Here is a 23,305-nt window from a genome sequence, read left to right on the forward strand (position 1 = left end):
GTATTGTTTGTGAATTGGGTGACATGAGCACCTGTGGTTATATAGGTAGGTACCTGAGTGGGCAAAATGTCTTTTTTTACTAGAGCAAAAGAGGCAGCAGGAGCCATGATTTCTTTGTTCCTGTGATTGCTTGCTTGCTTTCGGAGAAATAAATCTTATGGAACGCAGAAACTTTGAAGGGACAATGTGCTTCCTTTGCTTGCGTACATCACATGCCCATGGTGCGTCAGTCCCCTTTTGTGTATGATTTTGATTTTACTGACAAATGGCCACTACACACTGATTTCTGGTTTTCCCACAGATACATTTCACAGCTCTGATAATGATTTAAAGGCCCTGCACATCCACACAGATGTGTTCAATTACCCTGTCTTATAAACTTCTGATTAGGAGGAAGTTGGGTGAGGCTATGCTGGAATTCACATGATGTCACCAATGTGTGTACTGAAAGAATGACAGAGGTGTAATTTGTAAGAACAAAACTTAACTGGAGGGCGAGGAGCATGTCAATCAGGTAGAGTGTGTAAAGCTCATGGCACTGAGAGAAGCTCTGATCGGATAACAGAAATGAAAACACCTGTGTGTGTGTGTGTGTATGTGTGTGTGTGTGTGTGTGTGTGTGTGTGTGTGTGTGTGTATTATTGGTATTGGCTGTAAGAGAAATATATTTTGAATATTTCATAAACATATTCTTAAGGTACATATAGAAATTATTATTGATTGATCCCCAGTTTCACATTAGTGCTAACCACTCAATAAAACAGTTGTAATAATTGGGTGTTGCGTGTTTGAGTTCAGTATCATGAATTCTTTTGTTTGATTGAAAGCCTTTGTTCTGTTGCTCTGCCTTCCAAATAAGTTAGTGAGTAAGCAGATGAATGCAGGGTGAGCTGTTGGCAGTATATGCAATTACATTGTATGTGCTGACACCTAGTGGTAGAACTATATAACTGCACTCTGTGGTGCAAAAGGGAATTTCTGCAGGTACACTAAAGGTGAGTGGATGTCACATTAGCATGGATTTGACATAATCACCCATTTAAATCTCAGTTTTAATTTCATTATAACCTTTATATTTCTAATTTGGAATCACAATTATTAGCTTTACTGATTCTCAGGTTTAAAGGGGGTTTGTGTGTGATTGAGTGTCTGAGAGACAGCAACACAGATTCATGAAAATCTACCTTTATTTGGATGCAAAAACTCACAACTTAAAGCGATACTGTAGCAGAGGAGAGGAATACTGATTGCTGGTTGGTTGTACGTCTCACTGTTTGGCTATTTCGTCGTCCCCATTTTGATCATCAGAGGAGGATCAGGTAAGCATTGAAAACAAGCACTCAAAACAAAAGCTTGAGTACACTGAACATTATCAGAGGATTATGTCAAAAGTTTGACAACAGATTGTAGCTTTTCTTATAAATCCCAGTCCTATTTTTATTTCTGTAAAAGGCAATTTTGGCAGTTTAATTTGCTAGATGATTTGATGTTCATAAATTGGTCCGAGCCCACGCAGTTAACGCCATCCTCTGATAATGTTCGTGACTGTTGATCTGATGCGTTGAGTCAAGAGAGAAGTTGTTTCAGTGTGATTTTTGTTACATACAAAACTGTCCTCACTGTTTTAGCTGCCTTACACATAGCAATTATTTCTCGTGTTGTCAACTTGAGAGTGGCCTAGAGTCACAGATGGAATCAAGTGGGGACTGCGTAAAAACTCAGTCTGAGGTAAAATTCTCCAAGAAAAAAAAAAACAATAAAAACATACACAGAAAGCAAAGCATATTAAAGCAAAGCCTAAAGGCATAAAGTAATAATACTGAAGACTGAACATAATCTATTTATTTTTCTGTACTGTAAGGTAACTTAGGTAGTTGTCACATTTTGTTCTGTCAAATCTTGCAATATAAACCGATGGTTTGATCCACAGTATGAGCTACATTCCATCATGGTGTAAACGGAAATATACACAAGGCATCTACTCGAAAGGATTGTATCAAAATGTTCTAAAAATATCTCTGGTTGGTTTCACAAAAGCAAACTGTATCAAAAGCATTGGCCGAGAGCAAGCAATATAATAGGCTTAAACCCTTTTACACAACAAAAAGCAGGACAACCAATCACGTCGCTTTGATTTTTGGACCTATGGAGTCCCATACAGCACATGCAATCCATTAAACTCAACACAACCAAAACACAATACGGGAAAAAAAGAACTTTTACAGCTGAACATCAGAGACAACCTTAGTTGGTCTATTGTGCTTCATACAGATTAGGCCTGGCCTGTCTATACAACAATCATGGGCTTCTTACTTCACGGATGTGTTCAAGCTACTGTTGAAAGCAGAGGCATCACGGAGCATGTAACTCTGAGGGCGATCATGAAAGTAATGGGACATTTACAAGAAGAGTATGTGACCACCTGTCATCAGCTTATAGTGCATTCTTCAATGTGACTTTTTGCTTCCCTGTGTTGAGTATGTCAGTTCATCCAGAGCTTTCACCGGGCTTTGCATTGATTTTTCAGACGGTCTGATTCTATTTCTGGCCTCCGTCCCCTCAGTGTCGCCGGCTCTGTGACGCCTCTGAGTGTACGTCTATGTGGCCTTAATGCAGGAGTTGTTTACTGTAAACATCATGGGCCATGAGGACTGCACAGGCAGCATGGTAGAACTGTAATACTGTAGATTGCACAGAAATCCTAATTAGTTAATTAATAACCTAATTGTTATACATTCCTATGTTCCATAACATTGCACATGCCTTTAATGAACACTTAGCACCATGCAACCTGAAGATGAGGTGGCTCCTGAATGCATTGAAAGTTGAAACAGGCCTTTTGTAGTGATTTTCTTCTTTTTTTTTTTTACATTAAAAGTGAGAGTCAATGAGAAATGATGCTTGTTAACTTATATTTCTCGTGAACTTTAACATCTATATAGTGTTTAATATTAGGCTGGCATTTGATCATCTCTGTAGATTTAAATTATGCTGGCACTTATACTGTAAAGGGCCCTTATAACTGACCATAACTTTGGGAGACTGCAGGTGATCTGACTATACTTCAGCTCCAGTTTAACCTTTTGATGACTGTACATAAAGCATGTGAGGGGGCTTGATGACTGAGACTCATGTACAGTAAGGTGATAAAAGAAAAAAAACCTCAGCAGTGCAATGAAATTATGTCAGTAGTGCAGGCTTGGATTATTTCAGGGCCTGGCTGTCACGACTCTTCAGGCCGCTAAGCGTCTGATCAGGATTTTGGGGGGCCGTCTTAAATCCCACCTCCCTATGTTTGTTCTGCTCAAAGACATACAGTAAGCACAGATTTCATGTCGACCATTCAGTCCTGTCTGAGCATATGAGCCTATCTTGGGTGAAGAGATTAAGATGGTTTGAACTTGTTAAAGGGTGAGACTGAGATGATGCTAGGTACAGTGGTGCATACCACCAGAGGCGGTACAGTGTACAGTGGTGTGTCTCGGTCTGGGTGTGGCTGGAGCGCTCACTCTACTCCTCAGCAGTGTGAGACAGCTGCTTCTCATACAGGCTGAGGACGTGATGCACAAACTGGTACTGCTCGCACGTCTGGATCATACCGCCCCTGAGAAACACACAAAGAAAGACACCCATGATGCGGTTGGTACAGACTGAGATATCTTAATAATGACAGGATGGATTGCTGTGAAATCTTGCGCAAAAATTATAGCCAAATCGAGGTCAAAGTTGAACACAGACATTAATGATTCCCAAACAATGTATCCTGATGACTGTGATCTCTGACTTCTCCTCTAATGCCACCATGGGGTCTACATTTGTTACATTAAACAAAATGTCTAAATTGTTAGATGGTTCGCCATGAGGCAGGATGAATTACAATTACTGTACTTTGATTACCCTTAAAGAGACAGTTCACTGCAAAATTAAAAATACATATTTTACTTTTACCTGTTGTGCTGTTTATCAATCTAGATTGTTTTGGTGTGAGTTGCAGAGTGTTGGAGATATTGTTCGTAGAAATGTCCGCCCTCTCTCAAATATAATGGAACCAGATGGCACTCCGCTCATGGTGCTCAAAGTGCCAGAAAAACACATTTGAAAAACTCAAAAGCAATGTCTCTTGCCACAAATCATGACCCGGTTACTCAAGATAATCCACAGACCTTGTTGGGAGCAGTTTCATGTAGGAACTATTTTCTTTCTACCAAACTACACCCATCAACCGTATCACTGGGCAGAAGGAATATCTCCAACACTCGGGGAATTCACACCAAAACAATCTAGACTGATCAATAGCACTACAGGTAAGATTGAAAACATAGTTTTCATTTGGGGGTGAACTGTCCCTTTAACATTTTTTTCTAGCACACTCATCGGGACATTTTAATACCACCAAAATTTTGGTTTATGACCAAAACTCTGCAAAACTTATGACATTCTCAACTGTTCTTTGTGTTTAGTGTCATTAAGCAATTGTTAGCATGCTAATGTGCTAAACAGTGATGGCAACCATGGTAAACATTATGCCTTTTTAACATCAGCATGTTATCATTTTCAGTGTGAGCATGTTAGCATGCTAACATCAGCATTAGCTCAATAGTAGTTTAGCTTAAGCCCCGCAGGTATGCTGGAACTTTGGTATGGCATCCATCAAAACCTATGGGTCAAATGTCTTGTAATTTCTTGAGACTCTTTTTTTCTTAAGATAGTTTGTTGCTGTAACACAGAGCTATGAATTTGGTTCTGTCTTACTGTAAAGAGCAGTTCACGGAAATCTGAAAATTATTTTCTTGCTTATATAGGCTATATTAGTACTTTGACTAATTTTGTTTAGGTACAGCAAGTTCTATTTTTCTATTAAAGAGGCAGATGTTTCGTTTCTATAGAAATGTAGTAGCTACTGGATCTGCCTATCACAATTTTAACCAAACCTGTACTGATGTCACAAAAAGAAGAAGTCCTGAATTAGTCCTGAAACCCAGAAATTAGTTAGCATTTTTGCACACCCAGTTCCCTTGTCTTGAACTAAATGGGTTTTTTGAATTGATATTTGGTTAAATGCCTGAAATAAGGTCTGTGGTTAACAGAGGCTTAAGAGACTTTCACGTTTTGCTCCACAATATAAAATACATCAGTGAATACCTCACTCACGAACCTTGAAGCTTCTATGTGTTCTAAAAAAGACGGTTGCTAACAAGTGGCTAAAGGAGACTACAGGATGTTGTCATGCTGAGCTGCGCTGAACACAGCTTTACAGTCTTGTAATAGTGGTGACAATAAATCATGTGACTGTAGTGTTGTTTGTTTATAGCCTAACATTAGCTTTTTACTTCTGGTAACTGCATTCAGGCTTCAATAATCATGAAAGCAGTGTTCATTTGTTCAAGATTACTTGCTAAAAAAAACGTGTAGGTATCATGGACGTGTGTTGCCACAGATCTTATTTTCGGCAGTAATCCAAAATCCAATGGAAAAATCCCTTAGACTCTTTGACGAGGGAACCAATGCGATGCTAACTTTTGCATTGGCCTACAGAAAATTTTCATCCCTGGGACAGTCTATGGAAGTAGCCCTCATATTTTTATTTCATTCCTTACTTTACTGAAATAAAACTGGGTCACCATTTAACAGCTCCAACACAGAAAAAAAAATGCTCATCTCATTTTCTCCAACAGTGCATGCAACACAATGAGCCATGACATTTTGACTTGTCAAACACAGGTGTAACTCATAGCACTAATACTGGCTGCATGCTACTTGGCTGTTCCTGGGTCAGAGCAAAGCCACTGTGCATGTAAAATACCTGCATGGCTTACTGGGACACTGAAATGGAACGCAGCCATGATTACTTAGTTATTAGCAGTGGTATAGTGATAGCTGATCAGCTGGGTGTACTATTAAGTAGATGGGTAGGTTACTGAGACAGGAGTAAGTATTCTCTGTATGTTGGCTGATAGGTGGGTATACTGTAATCGAACAGAAAAAAGAAGTGGGTATGCCCTGTATACCTGCATAAACCCTCTGCTACACTACTGGTTATTAGTTACATCTGTTTTTCCTTTACATTACATTAATACTCAACTTCTAGGGTGTATTAATGACCATCATTTATTTCCCTAGAAAAACATTTACATGATGCTGTGTATCGCAAGAAGGCTGAGATTGACTTTGGCAGTGTAACTCATTGGTTGATGGTTCTATAAAATCTAAATATTTACAGAAGTTCCATTTTGGGGTTAACTATCTAAACTTGAGCTCACAGCGACTTACTGTAGCTGGAGATTTGGAACCAGATCAATGGAAACTACGTCAACCATGCGCTTTTCCCATAACAAACAAACACTTGCCAAGAACTAAAGATAGTCATGCGCATGGATAAGGGCTAAGAATATCTCACCTGTCCAGACGGAGCTGGCAGGTGGTTCTCAGGATGTCAACCACACCCTCAGTCCTCAGCTGCTTGCACAGGATGGAGGTGGCGATGAAGCAGCCAGTTCGACCAATTCCAGCACTGCGGACAAAAAGTTGAAGGGGGTGAAGGGACGCAGGAGAAAATGGATGGATCTGTGTATTGATTAGCAGTGATCCCATTAATTTGATTAATGCCAAATCCTCCCTGGGGAAATCAGACAGTGGAGTATTGGAGGAAGACAAATGCTCTGCCAAGTGGTTTCTGTAGTAAAAAACACAGCAGTAAAAACCGTTCCTGTAATATCAAATTGGGCAGTTTCCCCTACACATCTTTATCATCAACATTGGCTCATTACAGGCCTCTTTACTCAGAACCTTCTGAACACATTTTTAACTCCTTACTCCTTAACAGGCTACTTTTGTACCTGCAGTGGACGATTGTAGGGCCACTGGAGGGCGGAGCTTCCTCTCGGGCCCTTTCCACTTCCTGCACCAGTTCCAGAAGGGGCGGAGCCTTATCTGGAGTCTTCTGATCAGGCCACGAGGTGTACCAATACTGCCGCAGACTGCGCTCCTCTCCCCCACACTGACACGGACAGGCAATCAGGCATAAAATACAGATGTAATCACATTGCACATGTACATGAGACAGACACACTGAGAGTGATTTCTGATCAGCCTGTTGCTCTGCGTGCATATCCAAATTGTTACCTTGGTGTTAGTTGCTACGACAACAATGAATGCAGAGCAAGACAGCAAAAAAAGAGGGTTATAAAAAAGAGCTTACATAGTCTACTCCCTCCTCGCCTGTACTGTAACATAATCAAATCCATCAGCTACCTCTATTACCCGAGTGTCAGCCTGACAATAATCATTAATACAACAGATAAACAACATAAACAACAAGCTTTTAACTTGAATAAACAACAAGCTTTTAGCACAGTTATATAATGGTCCCCTGATGCTTAGTAATCAGATGCAGGCTGCATTTACTGAATTATCATGTCTGACTTGCTAAGTGCCAATGCCACCATGACCCCAAATTCAATTTAAGGAACCCATCGTGAGCACATGAATGGACCCAAAAAGAACAGCTACGTCAGAACATTGTGTAAATCATCGACCAAGGAAAATATACAAGAAGGAATGGTCCTGACGACAGTGACAGCGTTCGAGGAGTCAGATTCTGGAGTCAGTTTGATTGATGTTAATGGGGTGGGCACAGCAGATCAAAATATAACCCATCATATCTTTGTTGTTTCAAGTTTGACTGAAAAATCCTTCCACCATATTAAAAACACACATTATGTGATGTTGACTTACATTTTTTTTATCTAAATGTGTGTGTTCATTTTCCATGTTATTGGTCTCCAAACAGATCATGGCTCTGTTCAACAGAGGCTGAGATGCAGCTGCTGGACGGAACCATGTTCTGTTTGGAGACGAATGAAAAGGAAAACAAACTCGGATATTTAGATAATCTGGTTAAATTATTTTTTCCATTACAATTAAAACAACAAAGACATGATAGGTTATAGTGTGATTGGCTATGCCCGCCCCGTAGACTCCAATAGCATTGACACCAAAGTCTGGCTCCTCAAACACTGTAACTGTCGTCGTGACCATTCCTTCATTCATCTTTTCATCGCCACCACCCCACACACATGTCTGTAGTGAGTCTGCAAGGGCGTTGACAGTCTGATGAAAACATTTACTTTAGCCAAAACAAAACTTGGGCAGTGTTTGCTTGGTATGTTGAGAACCCAGGATCACAATCTGGTGTGATGGCAGAGAAGTCTGCACTCCAGGGCTCCATGTTTTTATTACTTTGTCTAATATTAATCTTGAGGTCACACACACACACACACACACACACACACACACACACACACACACACACAATCACCTGTAAAAATAATTTCAACACACACTAGGCCAGTTGTCAACAGATATACTGCAGGTTAGAGTCATTTATTGGATTTATTCGTCTGGGTTTTGAGATATCCATCTATGACTTTTTTACTGCCACACCGAAACAACAGATGTGATCACTTTCAGTGTTTTTTTAATTTAGGATTATATGTTTGGAAGAACAAAGTTTACTGTGAGCTCTGTGAATTATACAGAGTAATGGGGGTTATGAAAAATGTAGTTACTGCGGCATTTTTAGCCATAGTGTGTTTCTGTGCTCTAATGTTGGCCTGTTGGTCCACACTGTATATCTCTGTCTCCGACTAATGCATGAAATATCATTAAATATTAGAGTGCAGTGCATCTAAAACTCAAGTCTTCAGCATGATTTCTGTTCTGCCCATTAGCGTCCACATAGTCAGAATATGTAAGGGTATGGTCACACATGAACGAAATCAACTCAAGCAAGTCCATTTGCCTACGATATAGCACTTATCATGACCTGGACGACTGAGAATCTTCACCAACATCCTGCCCTCAGATGTGCACAGAGGCTAAAATCAGCTGCACGGGACGCAATATTTGTTTTCCTTGTAGGGTGAAGGCATGACCTTCCCATGACCCTCCCTACTCTGCCTTACTCTGCCTCTGATTGGCTTTCCCTGACATTTCACCCTAACCATGACCAATCTCACTCCTGATGCCTTAACCTGACCAACCCAACCAACGAAGACAACGTTGACTTGCTAATCAGAGGGAGGGTAGGGAAGGACATATCTTCCCCCTCCTATGAAAAAAAATTGCATCTGGGACCCTGTAAAGAGGTGTGTCTGATGGTGTGACGTTACTTTGGCCATGCGGACACTCGCCACCCTCGTGGATGTGTCAAATCAGTCCTCAGGAGGAATCATAACAACCGGTGGAACTTTTCTTCAAGCACTGTCATCACATTCAAATTTGTCCAGTTGTTTGGTTTAAAAACCAAAAACCTGCAAAACTAATGTCATTCCCATCAGTCTCAGCTGTACTACTTCGAATATGCTAGCTGCAAAGTGATCATGGTAAACCTGTTAATATTTTAGCATGCTGATATGTTACCATACAACCTCACAGAGCCACCAGTGTGGCTGTAGACTGTTAGTTTTGTTTTGTTTGTTAAGTTACGTGTTAATGCTTTGAGCACTAGAAATTAAATTCACCTCCACTGTATTAAAAAATAAAACTGAAGGCATCTGCATAACTAGATATACCACTGAAGATAAATGGCAAAATAGCTAGTATTTCTGCAATTCATTTGAACTGACCCCTCAACTAACTGTATTTAGTTATATTGTGCACTGTATTCCCCCTTCTTGCGTGACATTATAACAGTCTTTCTGCGTCTTACCTTTAAAGTAAACACCCTCAGACTGTAGTCATCCTCCTGGGTTACCGTGACAACGGTGATCTCGATACCCTCATGGGTCACAGTGTCCTCGGGCCAGTACTCTGCACATTTCTACAAAACACAATGGATTCAGGAGTGGATATTTTTACACATCTGATTATCAACACATCTGTACATTTACCCATTATTGTATCCATCATTATCATCATCATCATCATCATTTCACTGACCTCGTTTTTCTCCTCCAGGTTGGTGATCATCACTATGATTGGGCTTTTCTCCTGCCACACCATCCTCCAGAAGTCCCCGACTGTGTTGACGGTGGGACCCTGGGTGGCAATGTATGCACATTCCTCACCCCCATAACCCTACACACACACACACACACACACACACACACACACACACACACACACACACACAGAAACATGCCTGATGTTGTCATATACAAATATCTGTTTCTCCTAACAGTTAGCAGGACACATTGAAAACACACCAGGTCATATCCATGAGGAACGAATACATTTACAGTGGCTACATCACAGAGCTGCACTGGGCAAGATTTTGCTTATAAATACACACATTTCCACTTACTTTGAGATAATTAGCATTGATGTAGGTAGTGAGGAAATCCTCTTCATCCAGTGACTTCAAGATCACTCTGCTGTGTGTGTCTGGCGGTGGACAGTGTGAGATTATCATGGGAGAAAGAGACAGATGGGTCGTAATACAAAGAGATGCCAGCAGAAGAAGATAATATTTATGCATACGTGCCAGAGTACATGTACATCTTAGAGCTTGGCTTTACTACAAGGCTGGTTCGTGTCTCTTTGTGTGCTGTGTCTCATTGTGAGTATCAGTATTCTGGTGCACTGAGACAGACCTTTTACAAACACATCTGAGCTAAATAGTTGATGAAAATGTGAAATTATTAAAGAGAAGCAGAACAAAAAAGCAGTTTTCATAGAATTTACAACCACATGATCTCTTTTAAGTGACTGTTCTGGTTCGTGGTGCAGCTGTACTCACTTGGTAAGATGGTTTTGTAGCGGTTCTTTCTCACCAGCCCTGGGTAGTTGTACTCCTTTGGGTCCACAAAGTTCATGGGAGTTTCCTGCCACAGAACAATGGGTGCAACAACAATCAACCCTTGCAGAAATGCAGGGGAAGCGCTAACCATACCTTCAACATATATAGCAACAAGACAGTAAGAAGATAAAATCCATCACTGCCCTTCACACTACTTTCTGCTGCTAATTGTAGGTGATTGAAATTCTACGGACACTTTGTGTGTGGTCTTGAACGCACATCTTTCTGCCTAGCAAACACTGACTTGAATCCTCTGCGGGGTTTCGTATGCAAATATGCCTGTATCTATCCTTCCTTCGCCCACTAACACACAGTGGAAAAGCTTACGGGTGTGTGCAGAGCTCCATTGGGTGTGTGTGTGTGTGTGTGTGTGTGTGTGTGTGCGTGTGCGTGGGTGTGTGCATTTGTGGCTGTGTGTCTATGTGTGTGTGTGTCAGTGTGCGTCTTTTCCGGTGAGTCTCTGTTCATCCCTGTTAATCTAAAGCATGTAGGTGGGTGAGCTGCTGTTGCTGCGCTCACATAAAACTCAGCCTGCAGGCTCTGGTCATCCATGGCCCGTGTGTGTAGCATGGCAGGGGTGAGAGTGTGTGTTCCCTGTCGGAGGTACTCCTGGGCCGACTGGTCTCTGGGGGAGAGCTGGGCTCCGTAGCCGTAGGGCTCAGTGCAGCCCGGTGTACACATATCCAAGGTCAGGGAAACGTTGGAGCCCCTCCTGTGTGAGACATCTTGAATCATACAATTGCATGTACAGATGTAGATGTACAGTATGTTTTCCCATCTGCTATGTCCAGTATGGATTTAAAACATGAATACAGCATGTGCCTTCCTGCAGATCCAGATATAAATGCACACAGACAAACCCACAACTTTCTGTCTGTCATCCTTTTCCCACCTCTTAATTCTAAAAATACTCCCAGCCCTTTGCAGCCCACTCTAACCTCTCCTGAAGCCCCACTGGTGTGACAGTGAGGGTGGCGGCGTCTGCCTCTGTCCTGGTGTCGCAGCCTATGTCAAAGACTGGAGTCTGGGGCACGGGGTCCATGTCCAGCAGGTCCTCCTGAGCGTCTGTCCACTCTGACAGGGTGAAGGAGGGCTGGCGGCTCACAGACTGACGCCGATCACCAATGTCCCGCACCACTGTTCCTGATGACCACAAGCCAGTGCCATAACGCCACTTACACACCATGTGGACGACCTGGGGAGAGGTTAGCGGGATGAACTGCCAGTTTTCCCTTCAACTGTGCATCTATGTATCAGTCAATAAACAAATCAGTCGAAAACGAAACTAGCAAATGAAAAAAGAAAGAATGATCCCATCAATCTAGTTCCTTTTAGCAATGTTCTGATACCATTTTTATATTTCCGATACTGATACTGACTCCTAATCTTGCGTATCTGCTAATACCGAGATCTGATCCGATGCCAGTGTGTTAAAAATGACGTATATTGCTAACCCGGTATGGATGTGATTTCTATCATTGTATGGCATAAACAAATACATACAAATGAATGCATGAATGCCAGTGAAATATCTTCATCTAATTTCAATTTAGTACAGTAATTCAGCTCATACTATGACCTCACCTTCATGCAGAAATTACCAAATGTTTTTAACATAGCATAAAAAAGGTTTTGGGTAGGCACTGAATGACTTCTCCAGTGGTTTACCATGATAACACAGATGGCGACACCGATGCCTGCAGTTCCATGGACGATCCAGTTGTGCTGTTTGGTGTTCACAACCTCCCTCATCAGCACCATGGACTGAGCAGTGCAGAGAGAAGAAGACAACAACGATAAAGGCAGTTAGGCAGAGCCAGCACTAGATTCAGTAGAGTCTCTTTCTCTCCAGAACTGACACTTACATCCACTCCAAAAATCGGGTGGCAGGGTAAGACGAAGCCAAGGTAGAAGTCAATGACTTGCAGGGCTTTGTAGATGGAGGAGAGAGGTCCGTTTCCCTCCACCACAAAAAACACCCAGTACCCCTGCGAGGAGAGAGGGAGGGAAGGCAGATTGTCACTGTGAACTCTCCACTCATTCATGCACTGGTGATCAGGCAGCGCTGTGGCTGCTCTCAGGTGAAAAGGGAACAGAGAAGAACAGAAGATCGCCTATTACGCAGGCATAAAAAATACATGTAAATTGACCACATGCAGTCTGGTGTTGTAATCATGGCCGCGTTTACACGGCTCTTTTTGTTTTGTTTTTTTTACATATGGTAATGTTGCACCTGTTGTATTTTTCCAGAATGAATCAAACATGAAGTCAACCGAGATAAAAATGCTAAAGAGGTGTCCAGTCGAAGCCCCAGTTATTTTTACTTTAGAAAATACGACAATGTAAGGACACATATGATAAGAAAATGTGGAAATATAAGGGTCAAGATGAGCGAATACCTTGTGCTCAAGTGTTATCTGCATTGCTAATGTTGCAATTACACTGCTGTGGTGTAAATACTGGTCTACAATACATGCTGAGCCGAGAACCAAAGCTTATGCAGGAAGGTCATAGCAGACATTTGAGTAAAAAATCAAACAAGTTAAGATTTTATCCACTTTTACATAATATTTCTGGTCTCATCTGACGTCCTCTCACGTACCGTGACTTGGGAGACGACAAAGAGTGCAGCCCAGCAGTGGATCTCAATCACGAGCGCGTACACCTTGTGCATAAACACCTCCTCTCCCTGAGGGCTTTGGCCACCTGCGGGCCCATCTTTGCATTTTGGCCCGTCTTTTTTGGGGCCTCCGTCGCCTATTTTATCAGTCCTCGCGGGCTCATCAAGCCAGACGGGGTCCTCGTCAGGCCTCAGGAAGATGGAGTCCTCGGTGTGGGAACGGGTGGAGCTGCTCAGCCGGCGGGTCATGATCCCCCTGTTAAATGAAGGTAATTAAGATGTCTTCCCTCCGTGACCACCAGGCTTTTAAAGCTGGATCCCGACTATGTTTTCACATTTATTATGTGTTTCCTTTGAACACCATCTGAGAACTAACAAAATACTGAGAGATCTTCAAGAGTGCCCAAACAGCTAAAGACAATGTGTGCTTCAGTTGTTGCTTTAACCCCTTGTCAACACACACACAAAGTGTGGGAAGTGTTATTTATGGTTTTATACTGTTTTTGAGACCTTTGATATGGTGTTAGATTCCAAGACACCCTGTGTGAACAACAAGCCCACAAAACTTCACAACTTTACAAAATAAAGGTTTTTAAAATGTCTTAGTAAGCAATCACACTTTGGGCCTTTTTGTCTTTGCTCTACTAATGAGACACGTGCACGGAAGAATATTCAACAAAACTATGTATTGATTTCCAGTTCAATTATGCGCAAGCTGTGTTTGTCAGATTGTGTGTGTTTGTCCAATTGTATGTTTATAAATGAGCATGTGCATGACAGAAAGAGTTGTGCTTATTCCACAGGCCTACTCAGATGTATAGCTAAGCGGCTTGGAGTGGCTCTCATCTCCGGATCCTCTTGTCTCCTTCAGATTGGACTCTATTGTGTGAATGTGTGTGTGTGTGTGTGTGTGTGTGTGTGTGTGTGTGTGTGTGTGTGTGTGTGTGTGTGTGTGCGTGTTTGACAGAGAGAGAGAGAGAGAGAGAGAGAGAGAGAGGGAGAGAGAGAGAGAGTGTGTGTATGTATGTGTGTGTGTGTGTGTGTGTGAGAGAGAGAGAGAGAGAGAAGCTCTATTGTGGAGAGATGAGTCAGGGGTAGCGTGTTTACAGCCCTGTCCGTCGCCTTGGCAACAGAGTGGCTCTCATCCCTCTCATCCGTCCTGAGCATTATCATCTACTGACAACACACACACACACACACACACACACACACACGCAGCCTCTCTGTATCAGTCAGCAGTGTATTCAAAGCCCTTTTCCGCCCTGCTCTTTTGTCCTTCAACCATTAATAAAGGTGTTTTGTACATTTGGCTGATTACCGCCACGTGGTGTGTGCGGATGTGTGAATGCGGGGGCCTGTGAGAGTGGTGGTGTAGTGTTTGCGCACATATCACTTTTAACTGAATGTGTTGCTGTTGCCTAAATTTGTCACCAATGAGTTTGAAACAAGTTTTTTTTTTTTATCAATGATTACCAACCAACAATGCAGACGAAAAAATGACTCGCCAGTTAGTGGGATATCAAAAAAAAATCTATAAAGCCTGTCACATGACTCACCTATGATAGATGGCAGGGAACTGGGGAGGGAGTCAGATCACATGATCAAGTTAAATCCTGTATCCTGTGGCAACCAGCCGTTGTCAGCCATTGTGAGGCAGAGTCAAATCTGAAGGACAGACGACAACAGCCAAACATCACATCTCGTGTGTTCGACATTCAAAATGAGAGGAAAGAGAGATAAAACAGGAAATACAGGACGTTTAAACACATCGTTTATCTAAATGCTACTATACATCTCAAACTCAGCTGGTCACGCTGAGACAAGGTTTGGAATGTTGTTTCATCTAAAGACGGATCAGAGTAGCACCCTTGTCAGCTCCCAGCTGTGCTTTCATGAGCGGAGGATGGTGATGTAAGGTGACACAGTAAACTGTCAATATTTCTTCCCCTCTCCTTCTTTCCCTTCCTCCCTCTCTCTCCCTCCCTACGAGGCGGGGACGACTCGAGCCAGACTAAGCAGACACCCTCAGAAATACATTCAGATTGCTCCAGTCGAATCAGTATGCATGAAGTCAAGCCTTCCCTGCTCCTCTCTCCTCCCTCTCATCTCCCCTCCTCTCCTTCTGTGCCACTGGACCCTGTTGAACGAATGAGGTGAGCTCAGCGGAATATGAGACCACACCAGTAGCAGGAGCTGTGTCTGTGTGTGTGTGTGTGTGTGTGTGTGTTAGAGAAAGACACAGTGCAGGTGTTGAACAGAGGGGAGCAGCTTTGAGTCCTTTTCTATCTCTCTTTGCTTGCTGCGAAGGTGGTTTTGAAGTGATGACGCCAGTTAGCCCAGCCCGTAGTCATGGCAACGTGCATACATGCAATGTACACACACATATAACGTACACACACACACACACACACACACACACACACACATACAGATTGTGTTGTGTAAGAGAGGCTGCGAAAGTTCAACATGCTTCCGTTTTTTAAAAACAATAGCGGGGCAGGTAGATGAGTGGATGGAGGGATGAATGGGAGGAAAAGCAGCTCTTTTTTGTGTGAAGGTTGTCTGAGGCAATGACGCAGTGAGGTTGGCGTTTTGGTAACTGTGGCAACCAACATACTGTAGCATACACACACAAACACACACTCTTTGGCAGACACACTGCATGAAAAATGAAAAACACAAACATGCATCTGCACTGGGAAAACAGTGACAATATTCACATTTGTCTCGAAAAAGAATTCTGCCTCTCTTTGCTTTGGCTCTTTGAGGTAAATCTTTGTTTTTCTGTTGCTCGCTTTGGCTGCTCAGCGCTTGCTTGGTGAGCTGTTTGGTAGATTTAACCAGGGCTGTAGCTTGGATTTTAGAAATACTGATGTCATGAGTCCCCCTACCCCCCGACCCTCACATCTTTTTAACCAAACACAGAAAATAAAATCTCAAATTCTTAAAAAAAAAAAAAAAAAAAAAATCAACTGATAACTGATTTCATTTCTCAACATGCTGTGTCAGTGTTTTTCCTCATTGCATTCTAGTTGGTAAATACTGAAAATATTTTCATTTATAGGGCTAAAAGTGGCAGAATTTGTATATAGTTGGATAAAAACAACTGAAATAAGAATATAGAATGTACCAGAAATAATACAGAGAATGTGACATCTGTGTCCTCAATGATAAGTATAGCCCTGCATTTAACACTTTAACAAACACTCTTTAGGTTCTGTTTTGAGCTTTGAGATTGTTAAAATTGTCCAATGTCACACAGTAAGTTTCAGTTTCATGCCTACTCTGTCTCAGCTCGTTCCAGCTCTTGACCGTAACTATATGATATTAATACCGAGAAAAAATCAAACCAAGACTCCTTTGTTTTTAAAGCCACACTGCTAAATTTCTTTTCCATCATTTTGTACACATTTCTCCAAAATTGAGCCTCATTTGACGCAGATATTTGGTCTCTTTGCGGGACTTTGGGATCCCCACTAGAATTTGAAATAAAGCTCTGTGGGTTTGAATGATGATGATGCTCATAGGTGAAGATTTCAGAGGGGGGTGTAGGGTGCGTGTCCTCTTAAATATTTAGAACATATGCATTTGTCCCCCTCAATAAAAACATAAAAGTAGTAAAGAACTTCTATTTTGGCAGAATTATAGACTTTACACCATGAAATTGATGAAGCGAAGGTACCAATTGCTGCATACATATTCACCAGATTGCAGGAAATTAGGTGTTGATGCTCAAAATTTTCTGGCAGAAGACCCCCCATATCCCACATGTTAAAATGAAACCTACACCCTTGATGACAGATGTTATTAATACCCAGAAAATGATAAAAATCTGTCTGTTTTTAGCTCATATACAATGTTGATTGTTCGGAAGCTCACAATGTACAATAAAGCTGTTGTTCAAAATTACACATCACTGACAATCTCAAGCTGCAGGAACAAGCTGAATATTACAGTAGAGGGAAGTATTGCTACTTAAATAAAGCACTTTTGACAGTGCGATGACAAATAAACTTTATTTAGCAGTAACACCACTATCTAAACACATTATTCGGAGAAAAAATGTACAACCAAGGTGAGTGGATTTATGGCAAATAAGTCAAACCTGACAGCTGATTCAGCCTCATTCCTCACTGAAGGTCTACTGTCTTTGGGTCCTTACAAACATCACCCCCTCAGTCTTCAAATAGCGTATGTGTGTAGTGTTTCCATTGATCTGCATCCATTCAAAGCACCCAACATCCAGCTGAGTCTGAGCGGAGCCATACAATAAGCCCCAGCAGAACCACAGGACCAGGAAGGACTGTCTGCTGACAGCTGTGTAAAGCTCTCTCCCTGCAATCAGGAACAACGGGAATTAATCTGGTTTAGTTTTTTTTTCTATTTGGTGACAGCTGGCTCGTGTTTTAATGGACATTCTCGATGCTACCAGTGTGTCCATCTGAAAAATAAATGTGCTCACATCTGTTTTTCTACTCTGTTTTCATAAATGGCCAGGATTTTGTTTTTGTCCTCACCATTACCGCAAAAAATCTCAGGTACAGCAGCATTTCCTGTTTCCAGAGTGAAGTATCGAGTGTGTTGTTGAAGTGCTGAATGTGTCAGGGAGACGAGGGAAGAGGAAGCTCTTACTGAAAGTGATGATGGGATGGTAACGTGAGATAAAGTCACGAGGGCCAAGACCTGCCTCATCAACCTTTTTCTGTCATACACACTTGCACAGATAAAATCTTGATATCAATACACGCATAAGCTCACAATGACCTTAGAATTAAATGCCCAGCGAGCCTGCAGCTTCCTCCTGTATATCACAGAGACAGATAATCAATCAGCTCCATTGTTTACATACACTCCTACAATCTCTTGCAGCAGCTCCAGGGGCATTTCAAAGAGAAATTTCATTAACACACGTATAAACTAACAATTCAGCCCGAGCTTTACTGTATGAATAATTGAAATGTGCTGCATAGCCAATTGATTTACAGGCTGCTGGAGATAAATTTGGATTCCCGGTGACAAAGGGTTGTGTTACATGATTGCACTGCATCAAAACATCAGTGCAGGAATGGCATTCTCTGGCAGTCATTCATGCTAAGACAAAACACCATTCATATCACGTACATGGCTACGGTGAGCTAGAGCGACCACACAGTGCAGAGCTGGATGGATTAGTAATGAATCACCCAGGGAGGTGGACTGTTGCATCTCTCTCTGGTAACTCCCACATTGTCACATAGACATGATACAACACAGAGGAAATCAAGCTCTGAATAATAATAGATGAAGAGGAAACGCACAGTTAGAACAGCACGGAGGAACCAACCTGTTGGCAAATGATCTGGTTTAATCATCAGAGGATAAATACGCACATACAGAAGCTACATCACACACGTCCATACCTTTTCACAGCCAGGGAAGCGCAGCAGCCATATGAACCGTGGGGGCTTTGCTGAGGAATTGGTATTCACCTCATGTCGCACAGCCACGGAGGGGGAAAGAGGGAGAGACAGAGGGAGTAGAGGAGGGCTGGAACAGTCACTCACCCAGAGCCTTAAGTCTGGTTAGGATAAGTCCTCTTACCTGGCTGAGCCCGTCTTCACATCGCCATCTGCCGCTCTGCTCCCTCCGAGCCAAAGACCAGGAGCCAAACACCAAGAACCACGCCAATCCCTTTACTGCTCCTCTGTCTGGGAGAAGAAGGAGTGTGTTTGCATGTAAGAAGGAGACAGTGAGAGGCAGAGGACGTGTGTGAGGGTAGGACAGGCAGAATCTACGGATGTGTGTGTGTCTGTGTGTGAAAGAAAAATAGAGGTATAAAAAAGTCTGATTGGTTTTTCTTTTGTTTGTATCCTGGAGGAGAGAGAGATCCACAGGCGGCAGCTTCGTCTAGGTATATGCAGCAAGAGGCTGTACGGTAGCCTTGGCAACAGAGCCAGAATGAGGGAGAGCAAGCGAGCAAGCGAGGGAGCGAGGGAGCTGGAGAGCGAGAGATAGAGAGACGCTGTGTGTGTGTGTGTGTGTGTGTGTGTGTGTGTGTGTGTGTGTGTGTATGTGTGCATTAATCACATTGTGGGCACATAAATCTGTTCACACTGTCACATTACGGGGACTCACCTCCAAAAAGATCACTCCCACATGATAAACCATTAAATTCTAGGGTGAAAGGATGAGGCTGATGATATTCAGTATTTTAATTACCATCAACAAATCATATACAAATGCCAAATCCAACAGCAAATGTATCTCACTAACAAGTATTATGTCATCAAAGCCTGATATATCTTATTCCTGTGTACCAGAGACCTCGATTGTTGCCCTAAAAACTATTAAAAACACATAAATGAGCCGCAGCGCTGCACTGGGTGACATGTTCCTTCATTACTTTAAACATGGGCACTGTAGTTTATTTTGAGTCAATCCAACATACAACGTTCTGCTGCTGTATATACTCGAGTATCTAATGTATATTCATCCACAGCTGAAAATAGTCCCTAACAGATGCACTATTTACTTTGAGAAATGTTTACTAAAACTAGTGTCCATCTGTTTTTAAGAAATGAAACAAAATTAGCATTGCGATAATCTTATCCTTACAAATGATCCATTTTTATTTCAAATGCTTAACATAAAAAGAAATATGTGCTCATACTAAGTTGGAATTTATTCTTCTGTTACAAACTGATAGTGTACCTGTGCTTTAGGCTCTGTGTCGATGTAGACACATATGCCATACCGTACGTACCATACCTAAAGTGCCCTCTTTGGAGCCAAAAAACACACTAAGCTGCCCTCTTGGCTGGTTAAAACATGATAAACTGCCCTCTTGGGAGGTAAAAGCATTACTGTTGCAATGACTTTTATGTTGGGCTCTTTTTTTGATCTATATTGAGCCAGAACTATATCTCACAGAACCAGTCTGGATTATCTGGTGCTAAAATGGTGTTAAAATGCACTAGAATACAGGAAGTGGCATCTACTTAATTGAAAATTTTCTGGGGGAGGACCCGCAGGGATTTATTTCTTTCATACATCCATGTCTCTGTGTTCTTCACAGTCCAACGTTGAATCTACACAGTTCTTGTGGATGCTGATCCTATCTACAAACTAACTTGAGTAGTCTGTCTAGTTAGTCTCTTTTAAGGCTATATAATGTGCCATTTGTATAACATATAAACATGTCTAAAGTGCCCTCGAAAACATGCAGAACTTAGTGCCCTCTTTAGTGGCGAGAACGCGCGGTATGTGCCCTTTTTTTTCTTTTCGCCCCTGCCCTTCAAAAAGTCTGTGCACGCCACTGCTAATTATACAATGTAAAATGCTGCAGGCTTGTGCTAATAATGTTAGCATCTTATATTTGTTTGGTATAAGACAGTTGTTTTGTTGGTGAACCTTGTGAGTTGTAATGGAGCCGAATTTTGTAATGTTACCTTTGTTAAATGTTGCTGTTGTCCCTGGCTTCATATCAGAAGAGGAAAAGTCTGCTAGCCACTAGGCTAATTTATACAATGTAAAATGCCTTAGGCTTGTGCTAAAAACATTAGCATGTTGTATTTGTGGGGAAAATGTGTCCAGATAAAGACAAGTGCTTTGTCTGTGAATGCTGCGAGTTATAATGAAGCAGATTTGTGTTACTGTGTTTGAAACTGTCGCTATTTTTTTTTTTTTCCTACTTGTCTGCATTGGTCTTCATAGCTTAGTGCCACAAAAGGGTGTAAGCTTCTTGTGAAGATTGATGCACTGTTAATCTTGCAGTCAAGTATTTTATACCCATAATGGGTGGTTGTGACCGTCAGCCACCCTCCCTGGAGACTAGCCTAACAGCCTTTATTGGAAAAACTTCCTAATATGAGCCAGAGAGGGCCGTGATACACCAAACTGTGTCAAGGGGAAAGTAAGGAAACAAGCAAGGGGGAGGGGGCAGGTGCTTAAGTCCTGAGTTATATAGTGACAGTGCATGCGGAGAAGAAGGAGGAAAAACAAACAAACAAATAAACAAACAAACAAAAAAAAACGGGCGAAGCAGGCAGTGTAGCTGATGTATTGTGGCCTTGAGGTGGTTGTGCTCCATGTAGATTATCAAAAATAAACATATACATGTCTACTATACTGTACTGAAAAACAAAAACAAGAGAGAAGTCTATACTGAACACCAAAAATGTGAGTCTTGGTGGAGGGGGAAAGCCCGATGGTAGAGAAGAGTTGCCAGCGTGGTGTGGTAGGTTTGAGAAGCAAGTGGGCCCTTTTGGAGTGATCCCATCGGTTCTTTGCGATGCGTCACGGAGCTGAAGTATCGAACATGCATGCGTGTATTTGAACCCTCCCAATGTGTTTATGAAAACCATCACCAGGGTCCAGGGCCAGCCCTGTGGGGGAAGGGGGGCGGTATGGCACCCCAAGACCGCAGGAGCGCCCAGACCCCAAGACCAGGGAGCCGCAGAGGCCACAGGACACCACACAGGCCCAAGGACCCGGGGCGGCAATGGCCGGCACCCCCAGAGAGCCAGAGACACACCCCAGGCAGGCGGGGCAGGAGGGCCCGCCCACCCACCGCCCGACACGGACCCCCCAGACTCCAGGAACCCAGCAACACCACCATGATGTAAATGGGCTCCCTGGCACCAACCCTCAGCCCAGGAGGGCCGGGCCCCACGAGCCACGCCATGCGTATCTACAGTGTGTGTAAACCCACCACCCCCTCCTCTTACTATGATTCTCCGATCCCTGACGGAGAAACATTAACCCTACACCGTGAATGTGAATGTGAGTGCCCATAAGTGTGATGTGGTGCATTAAAATTGAGGGACATAGGAGACAGGTGGGAAACTGTCGCTATTAAGGCATGTTTAATGTGTGTTTTGGGTGGTTTTTGAATCAACTAAACATTACAGCACAACTAGTGTTTTGGAGATGTAACTGCAGAGTGACACAGACACACCACCGCACAAGTATAAGTGCTCACAACTGCGTAGGCTGCGTGCGTAGGGTCTACCGCACACGTATAAATTCCCCGTACTCTCTGGAAACGAACTAATAGCGGCTGAGATGTGAATGCTAGATAGGCTCTTTGTTTTAGCCTACTTGGTACAGTTATGTCATGTAAGAGAATGTCGCCACCTACTGATGTGGCGAGTAATTACACCTCACACAAAATTCTGCAAATACACAGGAGGGAAGCCATGAACATCACATGACCCGCAAACTCACGGGAAACGATCCACAAATGTACAAATCCAGACTCAGGTGATCCACAATTGCCTAACTATGACTCAGTGTGTATTTACTCTTTACATTTGTGAAACCTGTAACATTTTTATGTGAAATTAAAGTACGTGTTTATGGAGTTTATTAAGTTAGTCCCATTTGCAAATCAATCTGTATTTTTATGGATATGACTTTACACAACACAAATATTAAAAGACATGTTTGTGGATAGTGAAATATTTAGGGAACATGGTACACATTTGTAGATTGTTTTGTGTGGATTACAAATAATAAAGTCTAATATAAACATCCATACAAAATAGTTATTAGTCATTTTTAAAGATTTATGTTGCTAGTAGGAATGTTTGTTAAGTGACACAGACCTGGCAGGGGAGTAGTGACGTATTAAGACACACAATAATGTATTGGTGATTTTGGTATTTTCCTGTTATTAGAACAAAACAGAATATTTCCAGTCTTATTTTTTAAGTTTAGTCTCCATGGACAAAAGCTGTGATGTCCTTCGAAGTGACAAAAACACGTTTGTGTGTGTAGGGGGGTTAGAGTCAGATCATAACACATCACTGAGCAGTGAACACCCCCCCACTGTCACCTTCTCTGCTTCCAAGTTGTAGGCTCTGCCACCCACCTCTCACCCTGTTTCTCACTGTTGATCACCCAGGTCT

The 23,305-nt window shown here is 42.3% G+C and overlaps 1 protein-coding gene across 3 annotated transcripts; it reads right to left on the reverse strand.

Annotated features, from left to right (window-relative positions):
- Positions 1–1,159: 1,159 nt before the first annotated feature.
- ptpn5 (protein tyrosine phosphatase non-receptor type 5) lies at positions 1,160–19,553 on the reverse strand. Of its 3 annotated transcripts, XM_049575268.1 has the most exons (15): positions 19,533–19,553; positions 18,999–19,105; positions 14,975–15,083; positions 13,401–13,674; positions 12,664–12,786; positions 12,467–12,562; positions 11,737–11,993; positions 11,318–11,510; positions 10,739–10,823; positions 10,304–10,383; positions 9,940–10,077; positions 9,710–9,820; positions 6,837–6,997; positions 6,398–6,511; positions 1,160–3,604 (listed from the first exon to the last, which is right to left on the reverse strand). In XM_049575268.1, exons 4-15 carry the CDS (start codon positions 13,665–13,667, stop codon positions 3,511–3,513), a joined length of 1,719 nt encoding a protein of 572 aa, XP_049431225.1. In that variant the 5' UTR covers positions 13,668–13,674; positions 14,975–15,083; positions 18,999–19,105; positions 19,533–19,553; the 3' UTR covers positions 1,160–3,510. The 3 variants fall into 3 exon arrangements, with proteins under 3 accessions (XP_049431225.1, XP_049431224.1, XP_049431226.1); XM_049575267.1 differs by lacking the exon at positions 19,533–19,553 and having other exon boundaries at positions 18,999–19,372; XM_049575269.1 differs by lacking the exons at positions 18,999–19,105; positions 19,533–19,553 and adding an exon at positions 18,818–18,938.
- Between the last annotated feature and the right edge of the window lie 3,752 nt (positions 19,554–23,305).

This window comes from Epinephelus fuscoguttatus, linkage group LG4 (genome assembly GCF_011397635.1).
Source record: "Epinephelus fuscoguttatus linkage group LG4, E.fuscoguttatus.final_Chr_v1".
Lineage (NCBI taxonomy): Eukaryota > Metazoa > Chordata > Actinopteri > Perciformes > Serranidae > Epinephelus > Epinephelus fuscoguttatus.